Below are 18,470 nucleotides of genomic sequence, written 5' to 3' on the forward strand. Positions count from 1 at the left end.
TAGTACCAAACCTGGTTATACCCCCAAAATTCAAAGTATCCAACTTCGAGAAGTACAAAGGTGATAGATGCCCAAGATAACATTTGGTGATGTTCTATCGAAAAATGACTTCTCATACTCACAATGATAAGTTGATGATTCACAGTTTTCTAGACAACTTGAGTGGGGCATCTTTGAGTTGGTACATGAAACTAGAAAGTACCCACATTCAACCTTGGGAAGACTTGGCCAATTCCTTTTTGAACCATTACAAATATAACTTAGACATGGCTCCAGACCGAAGGCGGCTATAAAGCTTGTATCAAAAGAGCAACGAATCCTTTAGAGGATATGCACAACGGTGGAGAGAATTAGCAACCCAAGTGCAACTACCACTCTTAGACAAGGAATTGGTTAACATGTTCATGGATACCTTGCAAAGTGAATACTTTGGAATAATGGTAGGTAGTGCGTCATTAGACTTCTCTAAACTTATGAAAGTAGGAGAACTCATCGAGAACAATCTCAAAAGTGGAAAAATCTAATGTGCATCGAGTTGCCAAACTAGCGAGAATGAATCCCTTAGCAGTTCCCAAGAGGAAGAAGAGGATGTCAATGTAGTTATGGAAGATGTTGAGCATACTCATGGTGCATCAACAATACCTTATGGTCCCCCAGCTTTTCAGTAGCCATCATTTCCAACGCCATGCTATCCTTATGGGTAACCAGCAATGCCCAGAGCACCGTACCAGCAACCTTGGGATCACTCCTCATTCAAATCAGTGATCTCAAGGCCTAAGATATTAGAATAGGCATCATAGCCAACATAGGCCTCACAACAACCTGGAAAGAAGGAATACTCCTCTTGATCTAATACCTATGACGTACAGTCAACTTCTGTAGCCTCTGATTCAAAGCTCATTGGTGGATCCCAAACCTAAGAAGCTTGTTCCGCAACCATACCCGCTCAGGTATGATCTCGATGTGCAATGTGGATATCATGTCGACTCAATATGGAACTCAACTAAAGATTGCAACGCTTTCCAAGATAAGGTTCAACAGTTGATCAACAAAAAGTACATATCTTTCCCAGAAGGAAACCTGGTAGTGCATGTCAACCTCTCGCCCTGATTAGTGTGAAGACCTCAAGGGACATCTCCTGAAGTTAGTGGATCAGACAGGAAGTCATCCTCAACATTGGTAGTCATTGGACATTGTTATCAGTTGCATTTGTATTTTCTTTGTCTGTTAAATGCTAGTTTTTTTAATGGTAATATTAATGAAGTAATCATGCATTTTTAATTAATCCATTCATACATACATATATATATATATATAATATATATATATTATATATTATATAGATATATATATATATATATATAGATATATATATTATATATATATATATAATATATATATATAATATATATATATATATAAATTATATATATTATATTATATATATATATATATATATCTATATATATATATATTATATATAATATATATATATATTAATATATATATATTACTCCCATTCATTTTATCACGCTTTTTTTTTTGCAAGATTGGAGGGAGGATGATGAAAACGAATTACCCATAATTATTGTAGTATGCTTTCGAATAGAACCTTGCCGATGATGCAAAGCATTGTTTCAAATCCCCAAACACTGAGGAGATAAGGAGTTAATCCCTAGTGAACCACTTTGAGCCTAAAAGTTAGTGTTTCTTTCGGATCTAAAAACCCTTAATCTTAACCAGGGGCATGGTAGTTTGTTATGTTAATCTAACTTTGCATTCAAATTGCAAGAGGAAACATCCCACCTGAGGATCAACCACACACTTCACACACATCTTAAAGTGTCGAAGAAGTCATGAAAAAGCCAAAAAGTCATAGTGGTTGTTACTCATCAACCAATATCATGACAATCACAATCTTTCAAAAAGAAAAAAAAGAAAGAAAAGTTTGCTAAGTTGAACACCACAAAAGACGACTTAGGAAAAAATCAGGGCATCCTGATGGATCAAAAACTTCAAAGAAGCGGTCCAGGCAAAATTATGGATAAAAATCAATCAAAAGAGGTCATCAAGTCCTCAACAAAAATAAAGAAAAATAAGTTGGCTGTCATTTCAAAGAAAATCTCATTTTGAACCCTCATGTTTACCATCACACTTTCAAACCCTCTTGGAAGTTAAATGCGTGCGTCAATAAACTGAATATAGGATTGAAGATCATTAAGAAGAAGGGGCAACCTTATATCCTATTATTTCAAAAAACTGTGAACCAAACCACGTTATAACCCTTAAAAGACCTAATTGAGGCAGACTTTATTTTGAAAGCATGTTATATCAAGGTTGTGTTTACCTGACTCCAAAAGATATTTGATAATCATTTGTATTGATCATATCATCTTTCACCATGTGAATGGTTAGATCAACATTGTGTCCTGATCATGGATCCGTTTATCATACCCCAATTTTGTCCCTAGCCCGATACAATTTTCATCTGATCCATGACCCTACCGCACATTCATATATTCATTATTTCAAAAAAAAAAATAAAAAAAAAATTGGGTAACCGGTTACCCTAATCAGGGTAACCGATTACCCAGACCAAAAGCTATTTTTTTGGCCATTTTGGGACTGTGTAACCGATTACCCTAATAAGGGTAACCGATTACACCTGCGCAGATAGAAGAAATGACCCTGTTTTTTTACCCAGAAGACCCTTTGGTTCACCCACTTCAACCCCTTTGCTTCCCCTATAAATAGAGCACTATCCTCACTCATTTTTCAAGCTTGAAAGCCACAAAACCTCTTCCCAAATCACATTCAAGATCCCTCTTTTCAACCTAAACACTAACTCACCCAAACCCTCTTTTCTTCTTTAAACCACTCAACCACCATGAAAAAATCCACAATCTCCACACAACCAAAACAGTAGCAAACTTGTAACCTTCACTTACATAATCATTCACCATCACCATATAAACATACACCTTCCTTCTCTTCCATTTTCATACTACAACAACCATAGCCACCCCCTTCCAAGCTTTTTGCTTCATTCTCAAACCCAAACACAACAATAACCTAGTTTTGACACCACACTCTTGGTAATATTTTGGACTCAAACTCCTTAACATTTTTGGTTTTGTTTTATGTTTGAAAATGAATTTTTACCCCTGGGTTGTGTTTTGAGAGAGATTTGAGTCAACTTTGAGACAAGTGGTTTTTATTGGGTTTACACCCTTTTGGGGATTTTTTGCTCTTACTACTTTTTATCCACCATTTTCAATCAAACTTTGTTTCTTGTTATCATTTACATTTATTTGGTTGATGAGATCTATTAGATCATGACTATGATTGTTTGGAGTTGATAAAACCTTCAATGTTTCAAACCTATTAATGATTGATCAATAGATCCTTCATGATACTTTGAGGCATTGATAGATTGCCTCTATTTCACCCATATTTGAGTCATTTGATGCATAGATGAAACCATATTCTCTATATTAACTTGCTAATCCATTTTCTTATTGTTATTCTACTAACTACTAACATTTATATTATTGCACCTTAATTCCTTGCAATTTATTTTATTATTACTACCCATTAACTACTAACTTCTAACATTTACATTATTGCACTTTACTTCCTTGCAATTTATTTTATTGTTCATTTACATTCACTAACCATTATTATTGTGACATTACCATTCTTTATCTTGTGATTTACTTTTATGTCATTACCTTGTAATTTACATTCAAGTACTCATTATCATCATCATTGTACAAACTCATCGTGCATGTTTATTTACTTGTTATTTATTTTATTGTCATAATACATTAAAAATAACAAAAACATGATAAAATGATAAAGACCAAAAATATTCACTCCACTCTTAATCAACTTGGACTTAGAGGATTTCATCTTAGGACCTTTGCTTGGAGGCCTTTTCATTACTCTTTGTGCTATTTTGTAAGCACTTGGATTTTCATCTATAACTTATATGCATATTGTAAGAATGACATCATGGCACCACCTTAGGGGAACATGTTTGTAAGACCATTATCCTTTGCTTAGCATAGGTCACTTTTGCACACAAAATGTTTTCTCTTGGGTTACCTTACAATGAGACTCTTTATTTTCTTGTTGGTTATTTTGCATTCACGTTGCATAAGCGAAAATTCATAAGCAATCTCATTTTGAGACCATTTTCATAATTCAATTCATATGCACAAAATAAAACAAACCCTTGATTCAACGTCAAGTGGCATTTTCATAATCAATTCAAAACACCTTCACGCGTCGATTACTTGTAAAAGTATCGCCATCAACCTCACATAGCTTACTCTTGGGCTTTCTTACAATGAGACCTATTCGGGTTTCATTAACCGATTAGAAGAGCAATACACTAAATAAATTCACTTCATTCAAAACACCAATCTAAAACCTCGATCCAACGTCGAGTATTTTCTCTCAAACTCAATTGAAATACCCCGATTAAATCAAAACATTTTTTTTACAATAAGTTGAATGAAAAAGGAGTTGACTTTGAGTTTTCAACTTCACTCCTCAATTGGACGAATACGAGTTCTCTTACTTGGTCAGTCGAACAATTGACATTTTTTCGCAAATACAACTTAATCAAATCGCTTTCTTAACTACACGAAAAGGGAGATGGTTTTGAGCTTTCAACTCCTCTTCTCAAATGCTTGGATACGAGTTGTCTTACTCAGCTATTTAAGTACTTGTCGTTCATTCTAAAAATACATCAACCATACATAAACTTATTTTCATAATCACTCAGATGAAAAAGAAAGCGGTCTAGAGTCTTCATCTCCCTTTCCCGATTATTAGGATACAAGTTGTCTTACTCGATTATCCGAGTATTTGTCATCCATTTAAAACATCTTAATTATTATCAAATCCTTTCTGTAATTAAGGATGAAAAAGAAAGTGGTCTAGATTCTTCTACTCCCTTTCCCGACTGTTAGGATACGAGTTGTCTTACTCGACTATCCGAGTAATCGACATCCAACCAAAAATATCTCAACACATCAAACCTATCTTTTCTCGCCCTCATGCGATCATAACCAATCAAACAAAACACCCAACACATTAATTCAACTTGTCACCTCCGTGTGATCAAAATTCTTTTCAAAAAGAACACTATTTAATCTTTTCTAATGCGCACAACAAACTAATGCCTAAGCCTCCGCCGAGAGTAGACAAGCCAACATTTAGCCTTTAGGATGCGATCTAAACAGTTGTTCATTAAAAAACACCAACCAACCATAGTCCCCCGAACTACGAATGCTCTGACTTCCTTATTACACCATAAGGATACATAGGCAGGAGATTGCTGTATCTTCGCGAGCACACTAATAACAAACCTCCCCTTTCTCCTTTCTGAGGTTGTCATCCACTTCTATTCTCAATATTTTATAACCCAAAAATAACAAACAACCTAAATTAACACACAAATCGCAAAATTGAACTAAAAGGTTCCTATTGAGTCGACGGACGCAAGGGGTGCTAATACCTTCCTCTTGCGTAATCCACTCCCGAACCCGAATATGGTTGCGATGACCATTATTCTATTTCCTAAAGGTTTTATCGATATTTTCCTATTCCTTCATTGGGATAAATAAAGTTCGGTGGCGACTCTGTTCGAACGTAAATTATTTTCCGCGACCATCGCGAGGAATCGTATTTTTTGAGATGCGACATCGTTCACTGTGTCTCACTATCATTTCAATAATTATTGATTTCAAATTTTGCATAAGAACTGTATTAAAATTGCTATTTTTTTAAATGAACAATTTTACTTGCAAGTCAACATTTAACATCAAGGAATCCCAACAATGCGCAGTCAGCCAGTTGAGGAACTTAATCGCGTGAAAGAAGTCGAGACAAGGGAAAGCCACCTAAAGAGCTCAGTTAAGTTCAACTCTCCAAAGGTCAGTCAATCATAAGTCTACCATTCCAAGAGTCGGTTAACTAGACGTAGAATCCTTCAAAGTTCAAGCATTGGGAAAAGTCACCTCAAGGTCAGGGTAAGCTGCTTCTAAACTCCTATCAAGGTGAACCTTTTCAAAGACCCAGATTAGGGCAAGATGAGCCATAGAGGGGCAAGTCATCTCCATTCTTTCAAGATGCTCAAGCTTATTCCATACGTCATCAATTGATAAGTTGAAGACAAATGCTGGGAAATCATGTTATAACCTCGTCAAATAACATTTTGCCTTTTATCAAAGGAGTTTTGCTATAAAGGGATCTTCTATCCATTACCCACCACATGGGCATCTTTCTGGAAGTCTTCAAGTCATTGCATAAATCACTCTCACACATTAATCATGTCGCTTCGCTCTAGCGTTAAGTCATGCATATCATCTCATTCAGCGAGCATATGCCTATAACATGAAAGATCAAATCAATTCTCGTCTGGTATATCATTTAAAAGTCAGTTCCCGTTTGACAATCAATTTTTAAGTCAGTTCTTGTCTGATATTTAGTTTTTAAACACTAGTTCTCGTCTGGTAGCCTTATTGTAAACTAGTTTTTACCTGGTATCCTATTCTTAACACCAATTCTCGTATGGTAGTCTTTTCTTAAAACTAGTTCTCACCTGGTAGCCTTTTCTTAAAATTAGTTTCTGTTTGGTAGTCTTTTCTTAAAACCAGTACATGTTTGATAACCTGTTTTTAACTCCAATTCTTGTCTGGTGGCCCATTTTTTTAAGTCAATGCCCATCTAACAATAAGTTAAAAGAAACCAATTCTTGTCTAGTAGCTTATTTCTAACTAGTTCTCGTCTAGTGGCTTATTTTTAACCAGTTCCCGTCTGGTAGCCCCTTTTTAAGTCAGTTCCCGTCTGACAATAAATCAAAAGAAACCAGTTCTCATCTGGTAGACTATCTAAAATCCAGTTCTCGTCTGACAAACAAAAGCAAAACAAAACACCAGTTCTCGTGTGGTAATCTATCCTTTAACACCAGTTCCCATATAATAATCTAACCTTCAAGTCAGGTCTCGTCTGGAAGTTTATATTTTCACGTCCAGTTCTCGTCTGGTAGTTCATCTTCAAAGGTGCGATTGTCATTTGGCGCCTTTGAGCCATAGTTCAGTTTTCATTGGCATAAAGTCCAACTTTCTCTAGCACATTTAGAGATTATACCCTATTTTGTCATGATTTTTCCTAGAAAGTTATCGGTTTGACTCTTTCATTGAAAGGATTTCCCATAAGATTGGATGTTTTTTTCTCGTGAGAAAATTCTAATATATTTTTTGTGGATGATCTTCTCGTAAGAAGACTCCCGTTTATCTTTGTCTTGGATAAATTTTGTGTTACAAATCTCTAAAATCTTTGATTGGATGATTTTCTTGTGAGAAATCTCTAGAATTGTCAGGAACATTCTAGGGTGTCGTCAGGTCATGTATGAACCTGTTAGTAAAACTCTTTAGATATTCAAGTGTCGTCAGGTCATGTATGAACCTATTGATAAAAAAATTCTTTGAATGTTCCAGTGTTGTCAGGTCATGTTTGAACTTGCTTTTGAAATTCTCTTTGAATATTTTAAGGTGTCTCCAGGTTATGTATGAACCTATTGATTTGAATGTTCTAGTGTTGTCAGGTCATGTATGAACCTGTTGATGAAACCCTTTAAATTTTCAAGTATTGTCAGGTCATATCTGAACCTATTGTTTAAACTTACCTTGTATGTTTTCCAGTATTGTCAGGTTATGTATGAACCTGTTGATTAAACTTTCTTTGTATGTTTTCCAATATTGTTATGTCATGTTTGAACATGTTGATGGAGCTTTTTGATTATCCCTTAGTATTGTCAGGTCATGTATGAACCTGTTGATTAAATTGTCAAATTCAATTCTAAGGTGTAGTCAGGTCATGTATGAACCTGTTATTGAACCTTCCTTTGTATATTCCATTGTAGTCAGGTCATGTCTGAACCTGTTGCTGAACTTTTCTTTGAATGTTCCATTGTTGAGGTCATGTTTGAACCTGTTATTATTCCAATGTTGAGGTCATGTTTTAACGTGTTGTTGAAATTCTCTTTGAATTTACTAGTCTTGTTAGGTCGTGTCTGAACTTGTTGTTGAAACTTTCATTGTATGTTTCCCAGTGTTGTCAGGTCATGTATGAACCGATTGATAAAAATTCTTTGAATTTTCAAGTGCTGTTAGATCATGTCTGAACTTGTTGTTGAAATTTTCTTTGTATGTTCCAAAGTTGTCAGGTCATGTTTGAACCTGTTGCTGATAAATTTTCTTTGTATTTTATCAAGTGTCGTAGGTCATGTATGAACTTGTTGATAAAATCCTTTTGCATCTCCTAAATGTCTTTTCTCCAGCAGGATTGTTATCCCCAGTGAGTCTTCACCCACCTTATTATTATTTTTGTTTTTTGTGGGTCACATTTACCTTGTCCCCATCATTCCCCACATACATGTCTTTCATTCATCATTCATCATGAAGCATTCTGATAGGGTTCGTCCTATGTCTTCCCATATCCCTAAAAAATCAAAATAAATAAAAAAAGAGTCTCGCACACATGCATATCATATCATATCATGTCATGTGCACTTCGGGATCAAAATCCGAGTCTTCTTAATATTTAACTATCTCTTACTATGATCATATGAAGAGTGTCTTGCTTCATATTCTCTGGTTGAAGATACTTAAATATGGGCAACTGTCACACTCCAATTTTGATCCTGAATCATTGATTCGATACATACATCATAGTTGTTGCATCTCTCAATAGCATAACATGCATTTCATACCGCATAATGCCTAGAATGTAAGTCGAAATAAAACTTCGGATCTACAGGTGAACCGGTTGAATCAATTTTCAAATATGTGTCAAATTAATGGACGGAAAATTTCCAAATCGAGCTTGTAGACATCAGTTTTATTAATCTACATTTCAGTAGCTTAACTTGGTGTGCTCATTTATTTTTCGGCTACTTTTTCGGTCGCATTTTAATTCGTTTGAGCATTTTAACCAGACGTTTTCTATTTCAAAATTTGAGGTGCATTTACTTTAATTTTATGGGTACTTTTGCACTCACTTTTATTCATTTTGAATTTTTTAGTCAAAACGTTCATAAAAAAATAACTAAAATTAATTACATTTTCATTTGATTCTTTATTATTTTATGTAAAATGAATTTTGAATTTTCTTTCAATTTAGTTTTGGTGTTATTTTTTTGATTTAAAAATAAAATAAAATACAAGGGTGTTATGGAATTTTTTTATTTATTGTAACTCTAAGTTTATGATATAAAATAAAAGCTTGAGGCATTCAATGAAAAGGGGGAGAAAACCTAGACCATTAAACACTAAAACGACACAACCCTCCTCTCAATTTCATCAAACTAATTCATTTGCCACTTTCTAAAGAATTTTCTCTGTTCACCCCAAAAGTGAAATGGTGAAATAAAGAACAAGCTAGCCAATCAAGACACACCAAAAGAAGGAGTCTTCACGAAGATTTTTTTTCTTCAAATTTATGAATCTTGTTTTTCATTCACCTGCATATTACTTTTTCTTCACATCTTAAACACAACATTCCTACATAAAAAAGCTTCACTTTTCCTCTTTACATAAGCATAAAATCTTCACTTTCCACGTTTCATTTTCTCATAAACTTGCATACCCTAACAATCACTCCAAAACACCTCTCATAAACAATAAAACTTGCATGTTTTCAAATAACCACTCTTCTTTTCTGTTAACCGCCACCATTTCATCGCCACTACAACAGCAAGCTTTAGTCGTACACCACCTCACTCCGGCCAACAATCATCCAAATTGTAACGTTGGCAGACACCATAAACAAACAACCTCACCGCAACAATTGTTCCCTCATCACTTTGCTCGTGATTCCGTCAAAATCCCGAGCAACAAATCAACACCAATAATTCGATGTCAGTTGGTTCCTTTTATGTTTTAGTTATGGTTTGTTCTGGTTATTAATTCTTGTTTGACATGTACGATTTTGTTCATTTGCGCTATCTGTATGAACCAAATCCGAATGCTTAACATGTTGTGTGGTTTTGATTAGGTTTTGATTAAGTTTTGATTTAAGTTGCGCACGATTCACATTGGTTTTAATTTGTTTTTTTTAAATTTATATGTTTGTTGTTTGCAACATGAGGAAGAAGATGAATAGTGTAGTTTGTTCATGAAGCATGCATGGTACTGTTTTGCTTGTTTTGTCTTTTCCATTTATCGTGTTTGTTTCTCTTATATGTTATTAGTATCCATAACTTGACAAATAGAGTGTTATGGAGAAGTGGTTGAGACTTTGGTTTACCAACCTCCATGACCCATGTTTAATTCCTTGTGCCCCCCTTTCTATTATTTTTGTTGTTTTATTTTCTTTTCCATTTTTCAATGTTTTTCCCATATATATTTATCATGGTTTTGTTGTAGCAGATGATGACCATGGGTGGAGTGGTTAATGCTCACGCCTCCCAACCCCATGTTCTGAGTTTGTCACATTCATGCCGCAGTTTCTCTTTTTTTTTGTGTATTATTCCATTCTTTTTCTATTTTTGTTTTATTTCTCTCGCATTTTTTAATCAACTTAAATTGTCATTCTTTTTTATAATTACGTAGAATTTAGTTCTTGATATTGACTTAATTTGTAATTTTATATTTTGTATTTATTTTTCCATTTTTGTTTCGATCCCGATTCATTGTAATTCGTAATTATTATTGATTAATAGAGTGTGATGCATGTGGATTTTATTCCATTTTATTTGAGTCATTTCATTGCTAAACATCAGATTTTAATATGCGGATTCAATATTTTCATGTCGTTAGGCCGCTGATTTTTTTGTCGATACATTGGTTGTATTTCATCTCGTTATGACCCTTTGCATACGACGTCTCATTTGTTGTTAATATGCACAAACCGACTTTGAGCATAATACCTAGGGTTTTGCTTGCACTTATAAATTTTGGTTTGCCTTGCATGTCCTTGCGTTATATGACATTGATTTGCATCCTTACATCACGATTTTAATCCGTGCACGCTTCGATTTTACTTCTTTCGATTTTATTATTATGAACGCGTGTTGTACATATGTTGTTGAGTTGCTATCTCTTATTCACATGGCTTACTCTTGGGCCTCCTTACAATGAGAGAATTTTCTTGTGCACGACCACTCATTTACTTGTGTTTGTTTGATTGGGTTTCGATTTAATTGTTTCATTATCTCATATCCTCTTTCGACAAAATGTACCCACATTCTCGTGACGTGCAATAATTTTATCGCTTTATTTTCTTGATTGCTTTGTTTAGCTAGTTCTAACACAAGAATAAAATCAACTTTTTTTCAAAAAGAACAAAAATAAAGACTCGACCCAACGTCGAATATTTTCTTAAATCAAACCATTTCCAAACCTCCATTTCAACCCATTATCATTTACAAACTTTCAAACATTTTCATTCAAACTCTTTTGCAATAGATCATCAAACGGTTGATCCAACCTCAAGCCATTTTTACAATGAAAACCTAAAAAATACTTAATGCTTATCAAATACTTTTCAATAAAGATGGAAACGGAACATGGTGGATACCACAAACTCCTGAGACTAAGTTTCAAGATGGATATCTCGCCCATCCTAGCTCTTGCCATCATTCAAAATTGTCAATACGGTTTCTTCAAACCTTTTCTCAATCAAATCTCAAAATATTTAAGAAATATCAAAACCCTTTTGCAAATAAGATGAAAAGAAGCGGGGTGTAGCCCACAAATTCCAAAGAGTTAGGAACTGAGATGTAGTTCTCATCTCTCCGAACTCTCTCATCAACAAAAATATTTTAAATCAATCAAACTCTTTTCTTTCCTCCGTGTGAGTAAGCTTGCGACGTTGCCCATGAATGTTGATTTGTAAATTCATTCGGTCGTGATGCAAACGTTCCCTTCTCTATTTGTTTTGGGTAGCCAACAATGTTTTCGTTGATTGAAATAAAGTAGCTTTCACTAAAATCGACCAACAAACAAACATTTTTTATCCAGAACTACGTAGCCTTGAGTTCTCCATCGCACCCGGAGATACGTAGGAGTGAGATTCAAAGTCTCGTTAGACACCCTAATAAAAAATAGACCTTTTGGTCCTATTATCCTTTCCCTCTTAATAACTCGAGAAGCCTAACATTTATAAAGCTAACACTAACGCGCACAACTAACCTAATGGTTCTCGTTGAGTACAACAGACGTTAGGGGTGCTAATACCTTCCTTTTACGTAATCGACTCCCGAACCCTGATTTGGTTGCGACAGCCAGTGTCATTGTCATTCTTTTTTAGGTTTTATCGATATTTCCCCTTTCCTTTTTAGGAATAAATAAAGTTCAATGACGCTCTATTTGGTCCATCTTGCGAGTGTGTCATTGCGCTTAGTTGGGTCATGTTCTCATTTTTTTGAGGTGCGACATTATGCTAAGAACTTTCTATATGTTGTGATGTTGTAACCTTCATTTGAGTCTTCAGCTTCCTTTTATAGAGATAGAAAAAGAGTCGTTGGAGGTTTGAGCAACAACAAACTTAGTGAAGAAGTATGCCAAGAGAGACGTTGGAGACTTGCATCTGGTCAAAAGCTTTATCCATTGAATAATAGTATTTCTCTCAATATCTTTCATCGTACTAGGTATCTACCAAAAGGTAGAATAATATGAAGGTGTCAAATCCCTTTTTCTTAAGCTTTGTAAAACGAAAACCTTGATTGACTTTATCTAGAAATCTAGAGATTTAATAAGACAATACCACTTTGATTTAGGGTGTGGATTAACTATTTTTTACACCTACATAGTCTGAGTTGTCATCACAAGCTGGGTCATGACACCAGAGTATGATGCCTTCAGAGGCGATGAACTAGGTCAAATTTTGACCAATCAGAATCAGACTTTAAAATACTTCCTCACATATGCTAACAATCGGGATTAGTTCAATGCCTGCACACTTAAACAAAATGTTAGCAAACTCTTTTATTCTTTAAATACTTTGTTATCATCAAAACATTTTAAGGGAATAAATAATTGTTGTTTTTTAAATAAGTTTGTATCTTCCCTTCCTTGGATTAAATTACTATGGAGATCACCGGTGGGCAAGTGAAGAAATGGTCTAAGAAAAATGGTATTCCCACAGGGAGTTTAACTATGAAATATGTTATGCTGAACAAAATTGGTGCAGCAAACTCGACACCTACAAATCACAAATTAAGTATTACATCAACATTGGCCAAGTTGATTTTTTTTTAAATTGGAACAAAAGCCAAAATAAACTTTGGTAAATTTGTGTTTTAACAGACAATGGAGCATGATAAATCATTTGCTATAAAACTTGGAATAGTTTTCTTTGCATGTGAAGGTTCAAGAAACACAAGAAAGAGGGGTTTGAAATGGGTTTCTAGATATAAAACTTATGACACCCAAGAACTCAAACAACAACTAAAATGATAAAGAAAAATAACACAAGTATTTTTATCCTGGTTTGCTGTTAACGAAACTACGTTCAACCCACCCGCCTGAGTGATTTTGCCTTCTCAATAAGCATTTAATCCAATAATCAAACTGATTACAAAAACTAAAAGACCAATTGTCTAAGACTTCTTGAGAATTATGACTATACCATAGTCTCTTAAGGAAATACAACTCAAAGACTAACAATCAATGATTTCTTGAGAATTCATACTAAACTTAGTCTCTCAAGGAAATTAACCAGAGGAAATAAACAAGGTTTGTGTTTACAAGATGCTTCTAAACAAGCAGATACACAAGTTTAAATCAAATAAGACACTTAAGAAATATATCAAGAAAGTGTTCAAGCGTGTATGAATGTTTTAGTTTTCTTACAATGAAAACACATTTCTTTTTCTTTTCATGTATGGGCGTTTATGCAATGTTGTATGTTTTTTTGTTCTTGTTATACTTCCAAACTTCCAAGACATCTTTATATATATATTTATATAGGAAATAATAGATCCATTAGAGAGTGAAGTTGGAATTATCTTAAATGTAATAGTTGTATGAAGGTCATTTCATTTTATAATATTAGAGTGGCACTTGTAGCATAGAGTTTGTGAGGATGATGGGACGTGAGAAACTTCGTAGGTACATAGTACAATACTTTACATAGAAAGTAGATTTTGCGTTTGTACCTCTGTCACTTCAATCATTCATTAACTTTTGGAAGTAAACTTCGAGTCAGAGGCTTCGTTTAAAAGTTGATGAAGCTTGAGTAAAGTTCAGAGTCTGTCTTCAAAACCCGTTGAGAACGAGATTTTAGAGTCCTGAGACTTCAGCTGCTTGTATAGTTATAGCCTTTATCAGAGTCTATCTAGATAGTTTCTTAGCAGAAATGTTGTTAAATAGTTCAGATGCTTGACTAGCTTGTATACATGCTTTTGATTTGATTCTTTGGCTCAGAGTGCTTCTTGACTTCAGAGTCTGGACATCTTCAGAGTCAGATTTTTTTTCCTATTACCTACGCACTTAACAAAATAGTTAGAGTACAAAATTATTCTATACACTTTGTTATCATCAAAACTCAAGGATAGTTATAAAACCTAACTTGTTCCAACAATATGATCTTTGGGATCATCTTTAAACAACACTCTGATATTGTGAATCAAGAAGATGTTAAGAAGAAAAAAGCTATGCCCTTAACTTTTGACAGGAAACTGTTTATTGGGACATGTGTCTCAGACATTGTGGTGCCTCAATTTGAAGTTACTGGTGTAAATCACCCTCATATCTCCAAAGCTACCAAAAACAATGTGTTGATAGAGTTAATGGAAGAGTCAACGCTTTACAAGACACAATAATTGTTACTAGAGTCAGGAAGGAAAAGATAAATGCCTTAATTAGCCTCATGAAAAATGAGGAGAAGGCTGCAGAAGAGCATGGTACTGATAATGGGAATGATAGCTTTTCTCAATGAGCAAATGATGACAACTCATAATCCTCTAGTGAAGAAGAAGACAACAATGAGAAAGAGGAATCTGGAAGTGAATATGAAAATGAAGAGGAGGAGGACAACTCTGGAGAATAAGTTGTTTGTTGTTGTCAACCAGAATGTGCCATGCATTTGATGTAGTTGAAGGCTGATTATACTACATCATTTTCTTTTGTTCTTTAGCCCTTGCAGGAATATTTTCTTGTAATGGTAATGTAACCTTGAATTTTTTTAACCCAATATCACCAACTATTGAATGACAAGGATTGATGTTCAAGCATCAGGTTCAACATCTTGTTTGTTTACTTCTATTCAGTGTTGTGTTCGTGCTAACATACTAACCTTTTGACTGATTGACTGACCTTCTAAAAGAAGAGTTTTGCCAAATTGTAGGGAAAAAGGGAGTAATGGTATATGTAGTAGAATGGTGACTACTAGCTTGACTACTTATTTTTGTGATGTATGAGGATCTTTTGTTGTTCTAATATATCTTTATGTGTTTAGTACTAACTGCTTTTATGTGTGAACACATGCTGAAGCATATGACATGGTATCTGACCTCAAGCTTGTATGTTGATATGTGTTAGTAGTAGCTTCTGATCTCTGACTATTGACTACTAATCTTGTGTAAACGCATGACTAACTCATCTTGAATGATTATATGTATATTTGTTTATGGAGCATTATCTGTAAAAAAAAACTCATGATATTGCCTCGGTTGTCCCAACACCAAAGAGTCAAAACATTATAAATTGTAAGGGGTTGTTTCAAATCAAATGAAATCTCGATGACACCATAGGTTGTCACAAAACAAGGTTGATGGCAAAAAAGCTAATAGCATGGGGTGGATTTTTAAAGAAACCTTTGCACATGTAGTCAGACCTCAAACCATTAAATTAATTCTCACAATTGCTTTGGCAAGAGGATGGCAAATGCATCAACACGATGTGAACAATGCATTTCTCTAAGGGTCACTAAACTAAGATGTTTATATGGCTCAACCTCCGGGACTCAAACTCTCACTATCCAACTTATGTTTGTTACCATACCCATGGCACAATAGCCTGCCTAACACCCTATACATGTAACTAAGGAGATTCAAGAAAAGGAGTCCAACAAAAGGGAAATGGTTCTTTATTTCACCGCTCCCCAATTGAAAATGTATCAGTTAGTTTTATTATTTTAATTACAAAATCTCATGAATAACTTAGCAGATTAAGAATTGTACACACCCAACCTGCTAATATAAAAAAAATATATAAACTATGAAATAGAATTATAAGAAAAAAACTTGAGAACGAGATAAATTTAAGGTCTCATTGACTATATATTTTTATGTGGCTAGTATAGCTACCTATATTTAGCCTATTTTCGTTAATTTCGGAACTATGCATATTCTGAGAAAACAACACACAATCATTGTTGTCTCTGTAAAAAAACACAAAACACATTTAGAGATTAGTTACATATGTTAGTGAGAAATAAAAAGATCCCATGTGTACCTTACCTTGTTTTTTCACTAACATTTATTTATGAAACACCTAACTTCTATCATGCTAATTCTACCTGTATAATAACAACACAGATTGTTATAAACACTTTTCAACCAAATGCATGCAACCTTAACTAGTGTTGTGCCACAACAACATCAAATTATAATTTAATTTGATCTTAGTTGTTGTGTTTGACATAATTAAGGAAAATGTTTACGCTTTCGCGTTTGAAAAACTGGATGTCCGCTCCGAAAGGAGGACCGAACGATAACAATGATGAAAAACATGTTGCGGTTTTGGCGTTCCCGTTTGGAACACATGCACCTCCACTTCTTAGCCTTGTTAGAAGAATTGCAGCAGAAGCTCCTGTAGTTTCATTTTCATTCTTCAGCACGAAAAAATCAAATGAGGCGTTGTTTTCTGGTTCGGGTAATCAAGACGAGTTTGTTCCTAACATAACTTATTATAATGTGCACGATGGGTTACCGGAGGGTTTTGTGCAATCAGGATCTCCGGCGGAAGCTATTCATTTTTTCATTCAAGCAATGCCGGAGAATTTTAAGAATGCTATGGATGTGGCTGTGAAGGAGTCGGGGAAGAACATTACTTGTTTGGTTACTGATGCTTTTTTTTGGTTTGGCGCGGATTTTGCGGAGAAAATGCATGCGAAATGGGTTCCTCTTTGGACTGCTGGAGCTCACTCTCTCCTCATCCATGTCTTTACAGATCTTATCAGAGAAAAATTAGGAGACAATAAAGGTAACATACACAAACTGTTTGATCAACACATCTTCTTTATGAAATAATGTTTAACATATCTCTACAAATAACTAGATGTATGTGTAAAAATCAGCTACGTCTTCAAGGGTAGGCTACTGCACTAAGTCTAAAATACAATACGGTTAAACTATGACAAATAGGGTCTTTATTTGTTTTATCAGAGCTAAATCGTGTATAACCTACATAGAGCCTCTGAAAACTAAAACGATTTTGGTAAAAATGTTTTATAATCTACGATTTATAAAAATTTGATTTGATTTACCTTGTCTTGCAGGAGCCGATAATGGCAAAAGTGTCGATTTCCTTCCTGGTTTTCCGGAGCTAGAGGTTTCCGATTTGCCTGAAGGGGTAATAGATGATATTAATGGACCGTTTGCAACAATGTTACACAAAATGGGACAAGCGTTATCGCTAGCAACTGCAGTTCCCATAAACTCATTTGCTTCGATACACACCGTTATTGAGAGTAAGTTGGAGGTCAAGTGCAAATTGCTACTAAATGTTGGTCCATTCATCTTGACGACACCACAACGTATGATGTACGATGAACACAGTTGTTTAGCATGGTTGAACAAACACGAGAATTACTCAGTTGTGTATATAAGCTTTGGAAGTTCGATAGTACCCCCACCTCACGAGCTCGCTGCATTGGCGGAGTCTTTAGAAGAAGGTGGATATCCATTTATTTGGGCCTTTAGGGGAAATCCAGAGGAAAAATTGCCAAACGGATTCGCAGAAAGAACAAAAACGTTAGGAAAAATCGTCGCATGGGCTCCTCAAATAGAGATCCTTAAACACTCATCAGTCGGTGTGTGTTTCACGCATTCTGGTTGGAATTCGGTGTTGGATTGTATTGTTGGTGGTGTACCGATGATTAGTAGACCGTTTTTCGGAGATCAAAGATTGAATGCAAGAATGCTAGAAAGTGTTTGGCACATTGGTGTAGGTCTTGAAAATGGTGTTTTGACAAAAGAATCAACTATGAAAGCTTTGGAGTTGATTATGTCAAGTGAGACAGGGAAGATAATGAGACAGAAAGTTGAGCAATTTAAAGAAGCTGCATTGCAAGCTGTTGAAAGAAATGGTAGTTCTGCAAATAATTTCAATACTTTGATAGAAATTGTCACTAGTTAAAGTTTTTTAAGATCTCTAGTTACTTAACTTGTATACTTTCTAGTGTTAAATCATCTATGTTGTATATAAGACAAACTTAGATAGACCAAGCAA

General features: G+C 34.7%; 1 protein-coding gene across 1 annotated transcript; it reads left to right on the forward strand.

Annotated features, from left to right (window-relative positions):
• The first annotated feature begins 16,521 nt into the window (after nucleotides 1-16,521).
• On the forward strand, nucleotides 16,522-18,468 carry LOC127135110 (flavonoid 3-O-glucosyltransferase). The gene is made up of 2 exons (XM_051061917.1): nucleotides 16,522-17,222; nucleotides 17,518-18,468. The coding sequence occupies exons 1-2, from the start codon at nucleotides 16,673-16,675 to the stop codon at nucleotides 18,375-18,377; spliced, it is 1,410 nt and encodes a 469-aa protein (XP_050917874.1). The 5' UTR covers nucleotides 16,522-16,672; the 3' UTR covers nucleotides 18,378-18,468.
• The last annotated feature ends 2 nt before the right edge of the window (nucleotides 18,469-18,470 follow it).

This window comes from Lathyrus oleraceus, chromosome 4, assembly GCF_024323335.1.
Source record: "Lathyrus oleraceus cultivar Zhongwan6 chromosome 4, CAAS_Psat_ZW6_1.0, whole genome shotgun sequence".
Lineage (NCBI taxonomy): Eukaryota > Viridiplantae > Streptophyta > Magnoliopsida > Fabales > Fabaceae > Lathyrus > Lathyrus oleraceus.

Coding starts and splice junctions, on each gene's coding strand:
- LOC127135110 (XM_051061917.1), top strand. CDS start 16,673: ATGTTTACGCTTTCGCGTTTGAAAAACTGGATGTCCGCTCCGAAAGGA. Junction 17,223..17,517: donor AAAATTAGGAGACAATAAAG/GTAACATACACA, acceptor CTTGTCTTGCAG/GAGCCGATAATGGCAAAAGT.